The 16,436-nt window shown below is 42.3% G+C and overlaps 1 protein-coding gene across 8 annotated transcripts in view; it reads right to left on the bottom strand.

Annotated features, from left to right (window-relative positions):
• The window catches only part of KLF12 (Kruppel like factor 12), a 246,828-nt gene that overhangs the window by 75,360 nt on the left and 155,032 nt on the right, over positions 1–16,436 (bottom strand). For all 8 annotated transcript variants that reach the window (XM_040540371.1, XM_040540379.1, XM_040540395.1 and 5 more), the window contains one exon: positions 3,691–3,826. In XM_040540371.1, coding sequence (XP_040396305.1) covers positions 3,691–3,826 — 136 coding nt within the window. The remainder of the gene's footprint in view (positions 1–3,690; positions 3,827–16,436) is intronic.

Raw genomic sequence — 16,436 nt, 5'->3', positions numbered from 1 at the left:
TATAGTGGACTTAAAACAAAGCAGAAACACAGGAGGATGCCTTCAGTTTTAGAGGACACGAAACGCAAAGCTGTCACATAGGCATTCCAAACTGTCCTATGACCTAGCCACATAAGGGTAATTTGCAAGGCAACAAACTTAAAAATCATAGAATCATTAAGCTTGGAAAAGACCTTCAAGACCATCTGGTCCAACCATCCCCCTACCATCCAATATCACCGACTAAACCATGTCTGTAAGCGCCACCTCCAACCTTGCCTCAAACACCCCCAGGGACAGTGACTCCACCACCTCCCTGGGCAACCTGTTCCAATGCCTGACTGCTCTGTCTGAGAATAAATGTCTCCTTATTTCCAACCTAATTCTCCCCTGATGTAGCTTGAGGCCATTCCCTCTAGTCCTATCACTAGTTACCTGCAAGAAGAGGCCGACCCCCAGCTCCCCACACCTTCCTTTCAGGTAGCTGTAGAGAGCAATAAGGTCTTCCCTGAGCCTCCTCTTCTCCAGACTAAACAACCTGGCTATATTAAAACAATTCCCCCTCCCCAGACACTGACTAGTTAAGTTTCCTTCAGCTCATGGTTAAAGCCTTGGCACTTCTAACCCCACCTAGCAGATTTAGATCCAATGGAAGATGTTAGTACATGCGGTACCGATTCCCAGCTGGTGGCACACTGACTCCTGAGTCAGGCCATGGGGTGGCTTACCCTCACCTCACACCAGAGAACTGCAGGACCTGCAGTCAATGGGGAGGAATGGGAGCTCATGGGCTTAACTCTCTCCCTAAATTAGACAGTTAGCATAGTTTCAGAGAATTACCACTTGGGCACATCACCTGCTGTGCTCTCCGTGTGCCGTGAGGCCAGATAACTAGCTTGGATGCAGGTATCTATGCTGCAGATGTCCAATTAGGCAGTTGGAGAATAAGGGCCAATAGACAAATATATTTATATACATATATATAATTAAATATCCTTATGAAGGACAATTTAAAAAATGTCTGAAACACAACCTGGAAAAGGTCCATTGTTGTCTGGCATGTGCCACTATCATGTAAAAACTAGGCTTAGTGTTATGTTTAACAAAGGCAAGACTGCACACCAGCAATATAATATTGAAGGAAAGGATAATGCCATCCCTTTGGAGGTGCCATGCTGTACTTCCCAGATAGAAAGAGAAGACCCTCTCTCAGCAGTAAGTTATTTTTCGTTGTTAACTGTAGAACTATTTACAAGAAAGCACTGACAAGCTCACTTAAGAAAGACTAAATGCTATGGGACAGTCTTCAATACTCTGAGGTCCAGCCTGCTTCACCTCAACACTGAGCTTAGACCTAAGACTTACTAAGATTTAGGCAGGATGCATGCACCTACGCTGCCCAGTTACTCAGCAGAATGGTAGGTGCCTTTCCACGTCTTCAGAGGAAATTCCTGACTACTAAGTTTAGATGCTAAATTGAGCACACAGGATCTCCCTTTGGAAAGCTTCAAAGGCACTTCCCTCTCTGCAACAACAGTATGTAGAATGTGGTCTTTTATTTTCAGAGGACTGCTTTGCTAGACATCTAAAATTAAGGTACACATTAGATGCCAAAATTATACGGAACGGAGCCTGTCTGTAAGGCAGTATGTTATAGACCAGGGAAGAAATAGATTGAGTGGAGTTGGTATAATGTGCTAACATCTCTTTTCAGCTCGGCAGCTGTACATACAGTGTCTGTGACTGAGAATGAAGTGAAAAATAAGACAAATTGCAGATCACAGTCAAATTAAATTTTCCTAATGGGGCTTTTGAAATAAACTAACAGATTACTATTTAAATATAACCTGTAACAAGGATGAGTTGATGTTATATTATTAAATTTCTTAATTTAATTCTTATGCTCCAGAGCCAGCCAAGCAATATTCGACACATTTTCCTTCACAAATTGTGGAATGCGTTATTCCAAAAACACTTTTCACGGTTTGACCAATTCTCTAAATGTTCCATCAAAATCAATCACATAAAATAGTATCTGCCTGCCAGTCATATATTAAAAGTATTTGCTAGATCTCCATGCCTCTTTCTCTTTTCATTAATTAGGCAAAACTATTTAGTTCAAAATAATGACGGGTTGTATTATTTTTCTGGCTTATTATGTGTGCTATAAACTGAGAAAAAAATACTTAGCACTTCAGGGCCTGGTGTTGTTACTAGCAAATTCAAAATATGTGCGAGGCCTGTCAATCAAGCAGCAGTGTCACTTGTGAAGAATCGTTTCCTTCCTTTAACACTGTCAGAATGGGAGCATACTAATTACAGTGGGAGCCAACACCCTGCCTTGGCCATAATGAACTCCCCCTCTGCTTAGGGGGAATGTAGATTTGAGGATCACGGTTACTGTGCTTGACCAGAAGATGAATTAGCGGGTGTCTGGTGAAAGCCCTCCTGGGTTGTGAGAGGTGGACTGTTTCAGAGAGGCAGCATGGCTGGATGCAGTGCAGAATCACTACTGCCAGTCCTCTCCTCTGCAACACCAAGTCCTTCTTTCTGCATCTTTGGGAGTGGGTGGGAGAGGTGACTTAGGTGGGAAAAGGGTGAAGTAAGGAACACCTCAGGAAGAAAACACATTGGCCAACTGCCTGAACAATGCAAAAAACATAGTTCCCCCTCAACACACAGCTTAGTTTTCTCTCAGCATATAGAACATAGCTTTGGGAACATCAGTGCTTCTGGCTATTGATGGCATGGAAAAAATAAAAACCAACAATATGTAAGCACTTTTAGATATTGAGTTACGACATTTAAAATGCATTTATAATAAATTATATAACAGCTTCTAATGGCCTTTCTATTTATAGGAATATCCCTTCCTATTTAATAACGTCCAGAATGCCCACAGTTTGAACCTCTCGGATAGAGTAATATGTTTTGTAGGGGTAGCACAGGCTTTAGTGCCTGGAGGCTCTAGTTCTGTTTCCAGCTCTGCTTCAGACTTACAGGGTGACCTTTACACATAACCTCATTTTCCTCACCTATGAAATGGGGATATTAATACTTATTTACCTCACAGTTGGTTCCTTTCCAGCTGCTACAGTGACTGAGCAAGCTTATGCATCTACAGAATTACTAATGTTAGTGATAAACTTTTTCTTCTTTTTATTTTTTTTTAAATAAGCAATAAAGGAATTAAATTAAGAACTTGGTTTTTGACCCTCCAGAAAGTAAAAGCACACAGAAAAATAACAGTAATGGAAAAAAAGGTTCAAAGCCCCTCACTAATTTCCTTTCAACTACTCTATTCTTCATGAGAAATGTGGGTGATTTCTATTTGATGGCAACTAGATGAAGCTTCCTGATGCTGCTTTCAGTCAAGAAGAAAGTGCATTTTTTTTCAGAGAAAGTCTAACCTGGAGTGAATAAAAAAAACACTACAAGCTTTGCAAGTAAATAAAGCAGGAGAAATAACTTTAATCTGGAACTTTACCTAAGAATTAGAGAGGAGAGAAAGAAGTGATAAGAGAAGCAGAGAGAGCAGACAGAGGCAGCAATCTCTTCCTAAAGGGAATGCAGCTGAACAGAAAGGATGCCAGCAGGTACATCAGCTTGCAGAGGGGGGGACACCTCCACGGAGCTGCCGATGGCTGGTGTCTCCATCAGCCAGGGAACACGTTGGTGATACTCATCTCACTCTGAGAATGTGATACTTACTCTTGTACTGCTCTGGCTATGGAGAGCGCTGTAGATCCAGTTTCATTAACGCTATCTAAGGTCACATTTGGCAGGTCGTCATCATCACTGTCACTTTTAATTTGTCTGGGAGATAGGCCTCGGGGGTCCATTTGTGCTGGAAAGAGACATATAATGGATTAATATGAGTGCGCTGAAATTAATCTTGTCCCAGAGCAACATTAGGGTGTACAACACATCTATCTGCTTAGGCTGGATGGCATGGTTTACTCTGAGCTTCACAAATCAGATGATGAATTTGCAAAGTCCTCTAGCAGTACTGCAGATATACACAAACGTTTCCACCTGTATACAAATATCCAAATGCACACAAACTATAGGAATGCATTCTGCGGACTTGAGCTGCTGAATGCAAATAAAACTATATACACAGTGTTTGTCAAAAACTCAGTTCACCCTAAAATTATTTATTCTGGTTGTCTTTGGAAAGTGAAGAGAAAGTGGTACCTCCACCTTGTACAACACAGCACACCTGAGAGCAAATTTTACAGCCAAATTTCAAGAGCAATCTTTGGGTTTTGACTGTCCATCTTGAGATACCAGGTGAAGATCTATGTCACTCCAGTCAACTAAAAGCTAGGCAGCTAAAATAGGCCAGTTGTCCTGGCTTTTGAATCAATTCAACACCTGTGTGAACCTCTGAAGATGACTTGACTCCACATAATGTGCCAAAGACTCTGCAAAAAAATTTGCACAGACAACCAAGTTTCAGGTGATTGATGCTGGCTAATGTAGCTTCTTCCTTTAAGTCTGATTTGTTGGAAAAGTCACATGTTCTCAGGTCTTAAGAAAATCCAAACATCAGCGCTGCAGGATTATTTTGTCCATCTACAGTTCAGTGTTTGGTAATGCCCTGGGTGTCCACAGCAAGGTGCTGGCACCAGGGGGCTCCTCTATGAGGAGAGGCCGGGGCTGCCCCATGCCAGACACAGACGGTGTCCAGCTGGCTCCACTGGCCCCACCACAGCAGCCAAGGTGGTGGCGCCTTGGGGAAAATGTACAAAAGACAGGGCAAAACACTGCACAGGCAGCGAAGAAAAAAGTGAGAAACAGTCTTGTGAACATCAAGGTCAGAAAAGAAGAAGGGGGAGGAGGTGCTCCAGCCACCAGAGCGGAGGTTCCCCTGCAGACTGTGGAGGATGCCACAGCAGAGAAGATGTTTCCCTGCAGCCTGTGCAGAGAGCCACTGTGGAGCAGACACCCGCACTGCAGCCTGTGGAGGAGCCCATGCTGCAGGAGGGGGATATGTCCTGAAGGACCTGCAGCCTACGCTGGAGCAGGCTCTTATGACAAGAAGTGCAAGCTATGGTGAGCCCATGCTGGAGCAGGCTTATCCTGAAGGATTGCAGCCCATGGAGGACCTACTCTGAAGCAGGAGAAAAGTGTGAGGAGGAAGGAGCAGCACAGATGAACTGCCATGAACCGACTGCAACCCCCATTCCCCTCTGCTGCTCATGCTGGGCAAGGAGGTAGAGGGGTTGGGAATGAAGGAGTGAAGCCGAGCCTGGGAAAAGGGGTGTGTGTGTCCTAACCATCCCAATTGTTTTTAATTGGCAATAAGTTAAATTAATTTTCCCCAAGTCAAGTCTGGTTTGCTCGTGACAGTAATTGGTAAGGGATCTCCCTGTCTTTATCTCGACCCATGACCTCTTCCATCTTATTTTCTCCCCCTGCCCTGCTGAGGAGGGGGAGTGAGAGAGTAGCTGGGTGGGCTCTGGCAGACAGCCAGTCAGCCCTCCCGAGGTATGTTTTGTGAAGAAAAGAGACAGCAAAGGAAAGGACAGCAGAAACATGGGCTACATGCCTACCCTTTAATCTTGTCTGCTGCCCTCCACAGGGAAGGGAAGCAAGGATAACCCTTCCCAGGGGAGCAACTGAGTATGGGAAGGGAGAGGAAACCAAGAGGTGAAGCGACGGGGACCCTGGGGCACAAGTGTGACCTGGGATGTTCCCAAGAGGAACTGGGGAGTTGCCTGTACCAGGGGACAGATCCAGAGACAAACCTGAGAGGTGATGTAAAGAGAGACAGTCCTCCTCACCCATGAAATACCATGTGGGATTAGTAAACTCTGAGAGACACTGAAAGCATCTGGAGTAGAGAGCAAAACTGGAGAGATGCCTGACTCTGCAAGGGAGGAGCAGGCAGGGAGGGCAGGCAAGAGATTTGTTTACAAATGTGTTTATTTTGTTTGGCCAGGTGAAATAGAGGAACCCAAGATTATTTATTTAAAGAGCTTACTGTTCCAGTTAGCTTGTATTCTCCTACAACACAGTGTCAGAGAGAGGACACTTTCTGGGCCTTGCTACATGTGTTTTGAGAAAGCTTTTATTCCCCATCAGCTCTGCCGAAGCAGAGCCCTACACAACAGGTTCCCTTCAGAGATCACAGAATGGCTTGGGTTGGAAGGGGCCTTAAAGATCCTCTAGCTCCAAGGCAGGGACACCTCCGACCAGACCAGGTTGCTCAAAGGCCCATCCAACCTGAGCTTGAACACCTCCAGGGATGGGGCATCCAGAGCTTCTCTGGGTAACCTGTTCCAGTGCCTCAACACCCTCTGAGTACAGAATTTCTTCCTAGTATCTAATCTAGATCTACTTTTTTTTTTTTTAGTTTGAAACCATTACTCCTTGCCCTATCACTACACCCCCTGACAAAGAGTCCCTCTCCAACCAAGCCTCAGTCAACTTCCACCAAACTAAAGCCTACAGTATCCTGAAGAAATAAGGTTTTGCAGTCCCCTTCATTCAAATGCACGTGGTTTTTTTTTTTTTTTTTTTTTTTTTTTTCTTGCTTTAAGAGGATACAGAATCACAGAATACCTCTTGCAGGCAGATGCCAAGGGCATGCCAAGGGCTTTTTCAACAGGAAGGTTCTTAACAGCTTTACCAAAACATGGGAAGAGGGTAGGAACAAAAATATAGTTACAGGCATACAGCTAGAAAAATCTGTTTTCTTCAAAGTGAAAATACACAGTATTTGTAAACTCTAACTCTGTTCAGCTAAAACACCGGGGAGAAAAAAAAAAAAAGTATACTTTGCCTTCATTTAAATCACCCAGGTCTAGGTCTACAGCTAGAAAGGAACTCTGAAAGCCACAGTTAAAATTTCCATTTTGCAGTATTTCTCAAGTTGCTATGTTTGCTGACTCTAGAACAGGGACTGAGCTACGCTGAAGAATGGGAATGAAACGGACACTCCAAGAGCTATGCAGACATAAAAGTAGCACTGATGGATAGCTGGGCTCTTGAAAAGAAAGCACTCCCTAAATGAGTGATGGCTCTAGGGAAAGTTGGTCTTAAATTTTAATTTATATCTTGGCTATGAACCACTTCTGAGTGAAAGAACAGTGAGTGATTATAACTACCCTTCAGCCGCATTTTTATTTATGTTAAAGAACTTCACAAAGAAATTACTATTAAAATATGTTCAGTAAGCTAATGCAACAACCCCTTCCTGAAGCACAGTGTATTTACAGATGCACAGTAGTACTTCTATTAGCTTTCTATTAACAGAGTTTAGGTGCTTCAGTAATACTGGCTGCATTCTGATTGCTTGTTATTTCTTGACATACACTAAAGCAAACACCTTTTCCTTATCAAAGCAAAGACTTAACAATAAAAGATGAGCTGCACTGAGACAGACATTAGAAATTGTTCAAAACATTTAATTATTTTAGGTGGAATAAACACCATTCTATGTTTCTTAAAATCACAACTTAGTCATGATGGTATTCAACGTGTTTCTGCGCATCAGTGATACCCTAGTACTTGTTTTAAGAGCAACTAAGCCCTCTAGTCAGCTGATTTAGCCTCAGAAAGCTACTCCTAAAGAAGGTGCTACTTCTGAGGATACTTATACCCTAATAAGGCTACCTTGTTAAATGCAATTTAAGATGATTATTACTTATTTTGTTACTTTTTCAGTCTTTCTTTAAGTGCATCTCATTGCAAGAAGTTATGCGTTTATATCTATACAACAATTAAGTATTTTTAGAAGAGACGTATTTTTGAAAGCTGATATTTGTTAATAAATTTAAAATTGTAATGAAAATATGTATATAATACTTTGAATTTACTGTGGCTCAACCCAACTTGTATTATGGCAAAAGTCTTAAGTAGCTAGCTCAGAAACTTTCCTATGTTTAAACCTAGGCTTAACTTAAAATCACAAAAGTCGAGTAATTTAGTCCATAATATAGTTCTTATACACCAATTTTGACCACTTAACTGTGAATACACCTACCCAGAAAGCTTGTTCAAATGTATATGAAGAGTATCTTACATACTTTTGTTCCTTATTAGACACACTGTTTTATTATTATTACAGATTGCTAGAAGACTCTTAAGATATTATTGAGACTCCTATCCTATTTGGTGTTGTTTCTAGATAACCTGAGGAATGTGTTAAGATGAAAACTCAATTATACTAAAATAGCACCTTTTTGTTTGTGCCCAGTGAGGTACATCCACTCTGTATACTCCTAATACAGCCATGAAGTTGGCAGTGGGGTTGTGCATTTGCAGCTAAGGAAAACTGGATAATTCTGCCCCATGGATGCTACTTGCTTCACCAGAAGCCAACGTCTGAGTACATCACGAGGTGTTGTGACACATGGGCATGGTGAGAGTGAAATGCTAGGAATGGAAATGGATCTTTGGGCAAATTCAAAGGCGGGGAATTCAAGGCCATTTTTGGTTATATTTTCACAGCAAACCTATTTAAAGATGATAATTAAATTAGAGAATGATGCAGGGATTACTCCCTTATTTTTAAATGTCAGCCATATAGATAGAAGCCCTTTTTTTGTCCCGCTTTCCATTCACGACCTCTTCTGCTCAGTCTTGGTCTTCCTACAACCCTCTCATTTTTTGCTCTCCCTTTATGTCAGTCCTTTGCAAGCACTGGAGGAGAGCAAGTGATGAAGAGCAGGCTGGCCCTACGGGTGCTCCTCGCCCCAAGGACTCTCCCATACCAGACCAGTGGATCAAAAAGCAAATGGGCTGGATCTTGCTCCTTCTCCAGCTTGCAGACTGGGATGGCCAAGATGCTGGTGAGCAGAGGTGAGTAACCAGAAGGCTGAGCTTTGCCTCTGACACCTGGCATAAGCTGCCCTGTCTTTCCCCAGCATGGTTGCAGCTGCTGCAGGGAAAGGCAGCCTTTAAAACTATTCTCCTTCCTCAAATGAGCCATGTGAATAACCAACTGGCCGAAAGCCTAACAGATATCTCCTCCTCACCACTCACTACAGCGTGCTAACTGCAGTACAGGATTTTTATACATTCAGAGTTCATGACTCCTACTAATGTCAACAGCTTTGCCTTTCTCTTGGACATCTAAGAACAACCGTTGGACTGCTGGCACCAAGGTCTATAAATACCAGCAGCAGTTCATAAATGCTGAATTAAGAGTAATTACTGGCCTAATGAGCATCAGACTGGGAATAAGGAAGAGATGTAGGCAAGAGATAATTTAGCAAATGAGATGAAAAACATGGAGGACAAGTGAGTAATGGAATACAATTGGCAAGCAAGGTGGAGGAGAGCCCACAAAACATGCCAGTGCATTTTAACCTTGCTTTGTGCCCTACTTTGCTCTGAGGACCAAGCTTTTCCTTGAATTTAAGACCACAGGTCCAGAAGAAACCTCACTGTACCACTGAACCAAGTCTTCCCTATCACAGGCAGACACATTTAATTAATAAAGCTCAGGCTCTGGAAATGAACAGGTTTTCTTGCCTTTGCTACTCCTCTTGAAAGGCAACATTTGTCCAACAGAGCTATCCAGTGGTTTTGTGACGTGTGAATGAGGCTAAGGTGAGGCAAGAGAAAAGAATCAAGGTAGAGACAGCTTTCATGAGACAAAGGTGTCATTGAAAGAGCACAGGAGTTACAGAAGCAAGCTGTTAGCACTACACGCTGGAAAGACCAGCGAGAGCCAGGAGAGTTATTTAAGGCTGTCTGCAAGTACAGAAGGCTGCAAGTGGCCACATCACTTTCTGATCCTTTCTGCCAAAGAAAGTGCAGAGAATTGCTCTTGACACATGTACATATATGCAATCACTTCTCAATGACCACTTGTGCCAAAAAGGAGTTTCCTTTTTGGTGGTACAAGTGAACTCATCCTGAATTTGTTTTAAGGTACAATGTGCAAATGGCTCTGAATAAAGATGCAACCAGCCTGTAAATAATCCAGACCTTGGTCTACCATCAATACTGTATCTGAACAGCCAGTTGCCAACAGGAAAGTCTGATCTGGATCAGATATAAGTTTGCTTCTATTTCTGTTGAATTAAACATAGTTTTTCGGATATAAAGTTTATGTTGGCTGTGGGGGCCAGACAATACCTGATCCTGTGTTTTTTGGGACAAAATTACCCCTTCTAAAAAGCTGGAACAGATTTAAACTTGCACAACGAGTTTTTAAGGAGCGCTGACTTATTTTGTGCTTTCTGGCACGAAATCTCCAGGAATGACCCAGTCTGCCAGCTCGAGGATGGACAAACCCCTTGGATCCAGGGGCCAGGATGCAGCCTTCACCTTCCCAGGGCAATAATGTAGCCACAGGGCCACACAACTGGAGTATTTTTCTCCTCCTCCACTCTCTAAACGTGTGCTTCTGTTTGCACTGGGGCAGGCATGCTTCATGTGAAACTTTGATTTGGGAATCACTCCAGGCATGCTTGGGTGTTTTTTGTTTCCCAGCAGCAACCTCAGCATTTTGGGACAATGAACAGACCTGAGCTCCCTCGAGAGATGGCAAAAAGAGGTTTGCTCCACCCTTACATGTCCTAATCACTCGACTTCTTCCCAGCAATTTAGAGATACGCAGCTCAAGTGCTGTGGCCTGGTTGCTTAGGCCATGCACTATCAAAAAACCTGGGGCTGGACGCCTGTAGTAGGTGGTCTGAATCTGTCCCCTCTTGGGGGTGAAACAGGCCGTGCACTGACATACCTCTGCAACTGCATGCGGTTTTCAGTTACCACAACCTGATCTGATTTCCTCAAATCAAATTTCCTGCGAGTGATAGGGATGAAAATTCATCCCATTGGTAGGCTCGCTGAGATCCACTAGAAGCAATTTCACATCTACACACTGCTTTTGATTTAAAAGCAAATCTTAGCCCCTTGGGTTAAAAATGAATGAAATATTTAAGAGCAGGAGAAAACTAAGTAACCATCAGGAGTTTTACCTCTCTTTATAGCTAAGCCACGTAGTATGAGCTAATGCTGAAATGACTCATTACAAGATGATGCTTGCTGGTGTGAAAATAGAGAAAATTTCAGCATCCTGAAATATTGAAGCCTTTGGCTCATTTTATTTTAATACCTCAGTTTTGATTTAAGTTAACTTCTCCGCTAATAGCTTTGCGAACATACATACGTGTAGGCCTGCTGATACACCACAGCATAATAAAAACTGAATCGCACTTAGTTGCACTCTTAAAATAATTAAAAATCTATTTCTGCTTTGTGAATGATTTCCAAATTCAGAACTGGTTTGCTCTTGTTTCACACATTAAACTCCCCACTGTGCTTTCTCTGAAAAACACCTAGTATTCAACGTGCTGGCCGAAGTGATTGCTCATGATGGGGTTTCCCAGTGGCCCTGACATCCCACCACTAGGTCTGCAGAAATTAAATTCTGCAGAAATTAGTACTTCTGAGGTACCTCAAATAAGCCTGAAAGAGCCACGCTTGCTATTTTCTTTGAAACTTCAAAACTTTTCCTCTCCCATTGCTTCCAGTGCAAGATGGCATACGGCAGCTAAAAGAAGATCCTATCTAGTTTTAAGTGGCAGTCGGTCTGCACTAACCTCCATTAAGAATGAAAAACCAAATATTACCCCATGCCCCCAAATTTACATTTTCAAGAACCTAATTACTACGTGTGTGTGTGCAGAGGGAGTCAGCAAGGTGCCATTTGCTGCCAAACTCCCAGAAGGATGGCACTGGAAAATACAGTTGAGAAAATTACACCTTCACTCTTTGCTGGGGAGAGGAGGAGAGGAGCCTTCGGCAGGTGACTCGGTCATGCCTTAGTTTCCTGAGAAAGGAGGAAAAGTTTCTGGGGCATCTCAGAAGTGCCTGAAGATGGGACAATGGCAGCAGCCCTGCTCCCACTAACTCACTCCCACTCTCTGTCCCCTTCCACCACTAATGCCAAGGTGACATCTCAGTCCCCAGCAGCAATGCTGAACAAAATGATCCCTGGCCAAACTGGCTCGATTGGAAGAGGAGGAATTCACAGAGGGACACAGTAATCATCATTAAAATCAGCGATCTGCCAACAGTTATGAATACCACAGTCTCTCAAACATAACTTTGCTCTCTGTGTTTGGTGTGTGGCACAGTTCAGTACCTGAAATAACTGCCTGTGTAACTCTGCAGCCAGCAAGCCCCAACCTTTTCTGAAGATCCTCCTTCTTGGCGGGTTTCCGGAGAACAGGAGCCCCACGCCAAGTCCTCCAGCAGGAAAAAGCTGAAGGAGAACATCACAGAGGCTGCAATGTGTTTTGAATGATGGAAACAACACTTTCAGACATAGATGTACACAAGATGTTTGAAACAAGGTCCTCGGAGATTAAGTGGTATGCTCAGGTTTACCTAGCGTGTTTCAGACAGGTGTCTCAGGAAACCAAATCCTGGCGCTAGAGACCTAGCAAATGCACTCATTGTGGGAATGACGGCATCCACGATTTTCTCCTCATAACCTGGTACGTACTATACAAAGCACACGTAGGGTATTTTTCTTCCTATTTAAAGTTCATTATAAGCACTTTGTGCGCTGAAAAATGCTCTGGGCGCACCTATCAGATTTTCAATCAAAACAGCTCGGTGTCTGGTAGGGGCAGCAGAATTGGTCGATTTATTTCATAAAACTTTATGTACAAAGCAGCAGTATCCATGAACTTAATGGTCAGAATATCGAGTCTACAGGGGTAATTTTTATTACAATTTATGGCAAGATTACCCATACGCCACAGTTTTCAGATTTTATTGAGATTTTATGGGACTATATGGCTACAGCAGTTAACTGCACCCAGCATAGCTATGGTTCACAAAGAATGGGAATTGGCACCAAACACAGTGTAACTAATCTACCAGAGAATATTAATTGCTAGGATCCCATCAAAGGCAATATTTAAAATCATTTCACCAATCACATTAATTCGCACGAAACCTGTAGAAGAGTAGCTATGTGTAGAAATGTAAAGGTGAGAGCAATTGCATGGATGGAATACGTGCACATATGTAAGCATCTCTGTCGCTGGTTTGTATACAGAAACATACAACACCATTTTTTTTTTAGACAAAGGATTTTGTTCCTTCCCAGCTACTGGAATGTTGTGGGATCTCATCTGTGCAAAAACCGAACTACTGAGACTACTGAGATTTAAACCACGCTCAGCATAAAATACAGAAATACTGTATCACCAAAAGTAAACAGGGAAAACAATGACAGATTATATTTAATATTAAATAAAATACTGCAAAGCCACTACAAAAATAGTAGCAGATTGCAACTAACACATTTCAACAGTCTAGAGATATATAAGACACCAGAAAGTTTCCAGTAGGTTGGTCCAACTCACAATAAAACCCAAGGCAGGGATAAAGTAAACAAGAAGTTTTATGCATGTGTTTCAGCTGCATCCAAATTTGTGGGTTAAAAGGAACTAGATCAAAGCTCAAGGCTGACGAGACTACAGAACTGAAGGACCAGAGGCATTCTTGGCGCTGAAGACAAGGAATTAATAGCTTCCAATAGGTGTAGGGATTCAGGACATGTCGAAATGGCCTTCCTAATCCTCCTTATGCTTGGCTTCACAAACAAAGCTGGAATGCATATCTACCTTGTTTCCCCTCCAAACCGGCTGCTAACAAGAAATATATATGATGCTAAATCCATTGCTGATAAATATTTGAAGCGTGCGTGCTTCTGTGGCGAAAAAATCTACACGTGTCACTAGTGAGTCACGAGATCTGACTTTTCTGGAGATTTAAGTAGAAGACTGCCAACACAAGCTACTTTGTCTGAAACAACCTCCTTCTCAATTCTAAGCAGCAAAGTATATCTTGCAACCTGTATTTTAGCTCTCCGTTCTGGTAAGAATTACTGTTTACTCCAGTTCTTAAATATATGCGCTATCTCCAGTGACAGGGGTTCCTCCCCGAACACAAGCCTGCTTCTTTCCCTGGCTAGCCATTGCCAACCTGCTTCTCCTTTCCAAGAACCACTAATATTTCTTCCAGACACTGCGGTAACAGAGGGATTGAGATTCACATAGCAAACATTTTGAGGGGTAGGAAGGTGGAGGCAGACAGGTTGGAGTATGTACCGCCTAGGAAGATGTGTGTCTAACAACAAAAAAATTACAGCTAATCTAGAAACTCTCCACCCTGGTGCAACTCAGATCCAAAATCTACTGAAATACAGAAAGGATAATCGCTTCCCATGAAATGAAAAAGGCAACATTACTGGTTTTAATTAAGAGTCTCTTCCATAGCATAAATTATACAAGCAGACCATACAATCTGACCTTTAAACATACGGAATGGTTCTTAGATTTGTAACTTTGTACTACAAATTGCATTAACATTTGTAGGATAAACTTTATAGTTGGTGGAAATATAGCGTGTATGTGTATATAGATATAGTAGAGTGTACTTTAAAAAAATAGGTGGTGGATAACATAATCTAGTACTATTACGTGTTTTAAGTCACAGCAAAATCTGTAGCAACAGGTACTGCGTTTACTACTTATGAGTCTATCAACATTTAGGAATATGGCATGTGTAAGCTGTGAAAAGATGAAATCCTGTTATTTCTCCTAGGTCTATACACAGATGTAGTAACATACAAACAGTCTGTGCCGGTGTCTTTATGGGGGCTTACATACATGAGAAGCTGAAGTTCAGGTGGCAAATTTAAGTGTGTAATGTTTTGAATGCTGGATTTTGCAACTTGCTGCATCTTCTGAAAACTTTAAAACCTGTAAGAGTTAAAAAAAACACCTGAACCTGAAAAAACAGAAATACCAAAGTTGTGCAGGTCTTTGGTGCACCATCACCAGGGGGAGCTTCTGGAACGCCCTTCGGCAAATGGAGCAACTCTATGAAGTATGGAGAACAATTTTTAGGGATATTATCTTTGACAAAATCTGCCGCTAGAGGGACATGATTTGCCAGTAGTATTTGTGGATATCATCTGAGAGGAAAGCAGTGGAAAGACTCAGGCTAATTGGACCAGAGTCTGTAGGGGAATGTGTTGCTACCATGCCGGGCCGTTTTGCTCCTCTCTATCAGAGCCTCTCCTTGTTCCCTTCCACAGTACAAATTCTGCCTGGATCTCTTTTATTTCAAAATCCCAGCAAAGCTTCTCCTTGCCTTTCCCCAGCCACTCTTTCTTGTGTTTTTTACCCCTTAAGGGGATTTTGATTTTTTTTCAGACCTCCAAACTTGGCTGTTTTTCTGCAAGTGCTTATGAATACCAAAAAATGGACAACCATCCAAACTAAACCCAAGGCTCATGGCACAATGCCACAGAGGTTCTAGAGTTTTGCACCAAAAAAGCTGGAATAAATTTTTCAGCATGGAAAATGCTACATTTTTTCTCTACTCTCGGTTTCAGGAAGAGCGGAATAGTTTTTCTTGAAACTTTTCTCAAAGTAATAAAAGAAAAAAAAAGAAAAAAGAAACAGCCTGAGGCAGAAATTCAGCATGTAAAATGTTAGCCTAAATGGTTAACATATAGACAAACTTCGAGCAACTGAAGACAGGGTTTTAATGGGAACTCTCTGGCAACCTTATCCATAGTTGTTGCTACCTGCTGTGCCTCTAATTGCAGCTTTGAGCAACACACACTATTGCTGAACAGGGGGAAAAAGGCGAGGAAGGAGTTTTTCATGGTATTTTAATGTGCTGGAATACTTAAACGTATAATAATGCCTGGTGATCATCATGCACAAAAAATCTTCGAACACTCTTCAAGGTTTTGGATGACCAGTGAACAATGGTGAGCACTGAAGAAAGTGATCTTTGCACCACAGATGGTAGGGAAGTGTGCATGTAACTGCATGTGTGTCTGCACATCTGAGATTAGAGTGTTTTGGGATTACAGAAAGCTGTCAAAAATGTGTAGGTATTTAGTAAGACTTTGCAAATGCCCAGTGTTGTATTACCAACACTGATCCCGAATGTATAGTCTTCTGATTACCTTCTAATTATGTGTTTTTAATACGTTCCTAAAATGCTCCAATCTTGATTTTGGTTTAAACTAGGTGAACTGAGAGGTTCTTATCCTGCAACAAGACCCAGTCTGACTGAAGGGTGTTTTTGTAGCATGATACCTAGGCAATGCAGTGTGTGACGCAGGACCTGATGGGATGCTCACCTCTGTGCCTGGTCAAGTTATGGAGCAGATGCTCTTAGAAACTGTATTAAGGCGTATGGAAGACAGGGAAGTAACCGGGGACATGGGAATAGCAACTGCCATCATCTACCTGGACTTGTGAAAAACCCTTTATATGTTCCCACACAGCATTCTTTTCTGTAAGTTGGAGAGACATGGATTTGAGGGATGGACTGTTTGGTGGATAAGCAATTGGCTAGATGTCCAAATCCAAAGGGTAGCACTCAAAGCCTCAATGTCCAGGTGGAGACCAGAGAAGAGGGGTGTCCCTCAGGGGACCCTTACTGTTTAATAT

Source organism: Cygnus olor, chromosome 1 (genome assembly GCF_009769625.2).
Source record: "Cygnus olor isolate bCygOlo1 chromosome 1, bCygOlo1.pri.v2, whole genome shotgun sequence".
Classification (NCBI taxonomy): Eukaryota; Metazoa; Chordata; class Aves; order Anseriformes; family Anatidae; genus Cygnus; species Cygnus olor.
The sequence above is the reverse complement of the archived record's forward strand: the minus strand, read 5'-3'. Positions and strand labels throughout refer to the sequence as shown.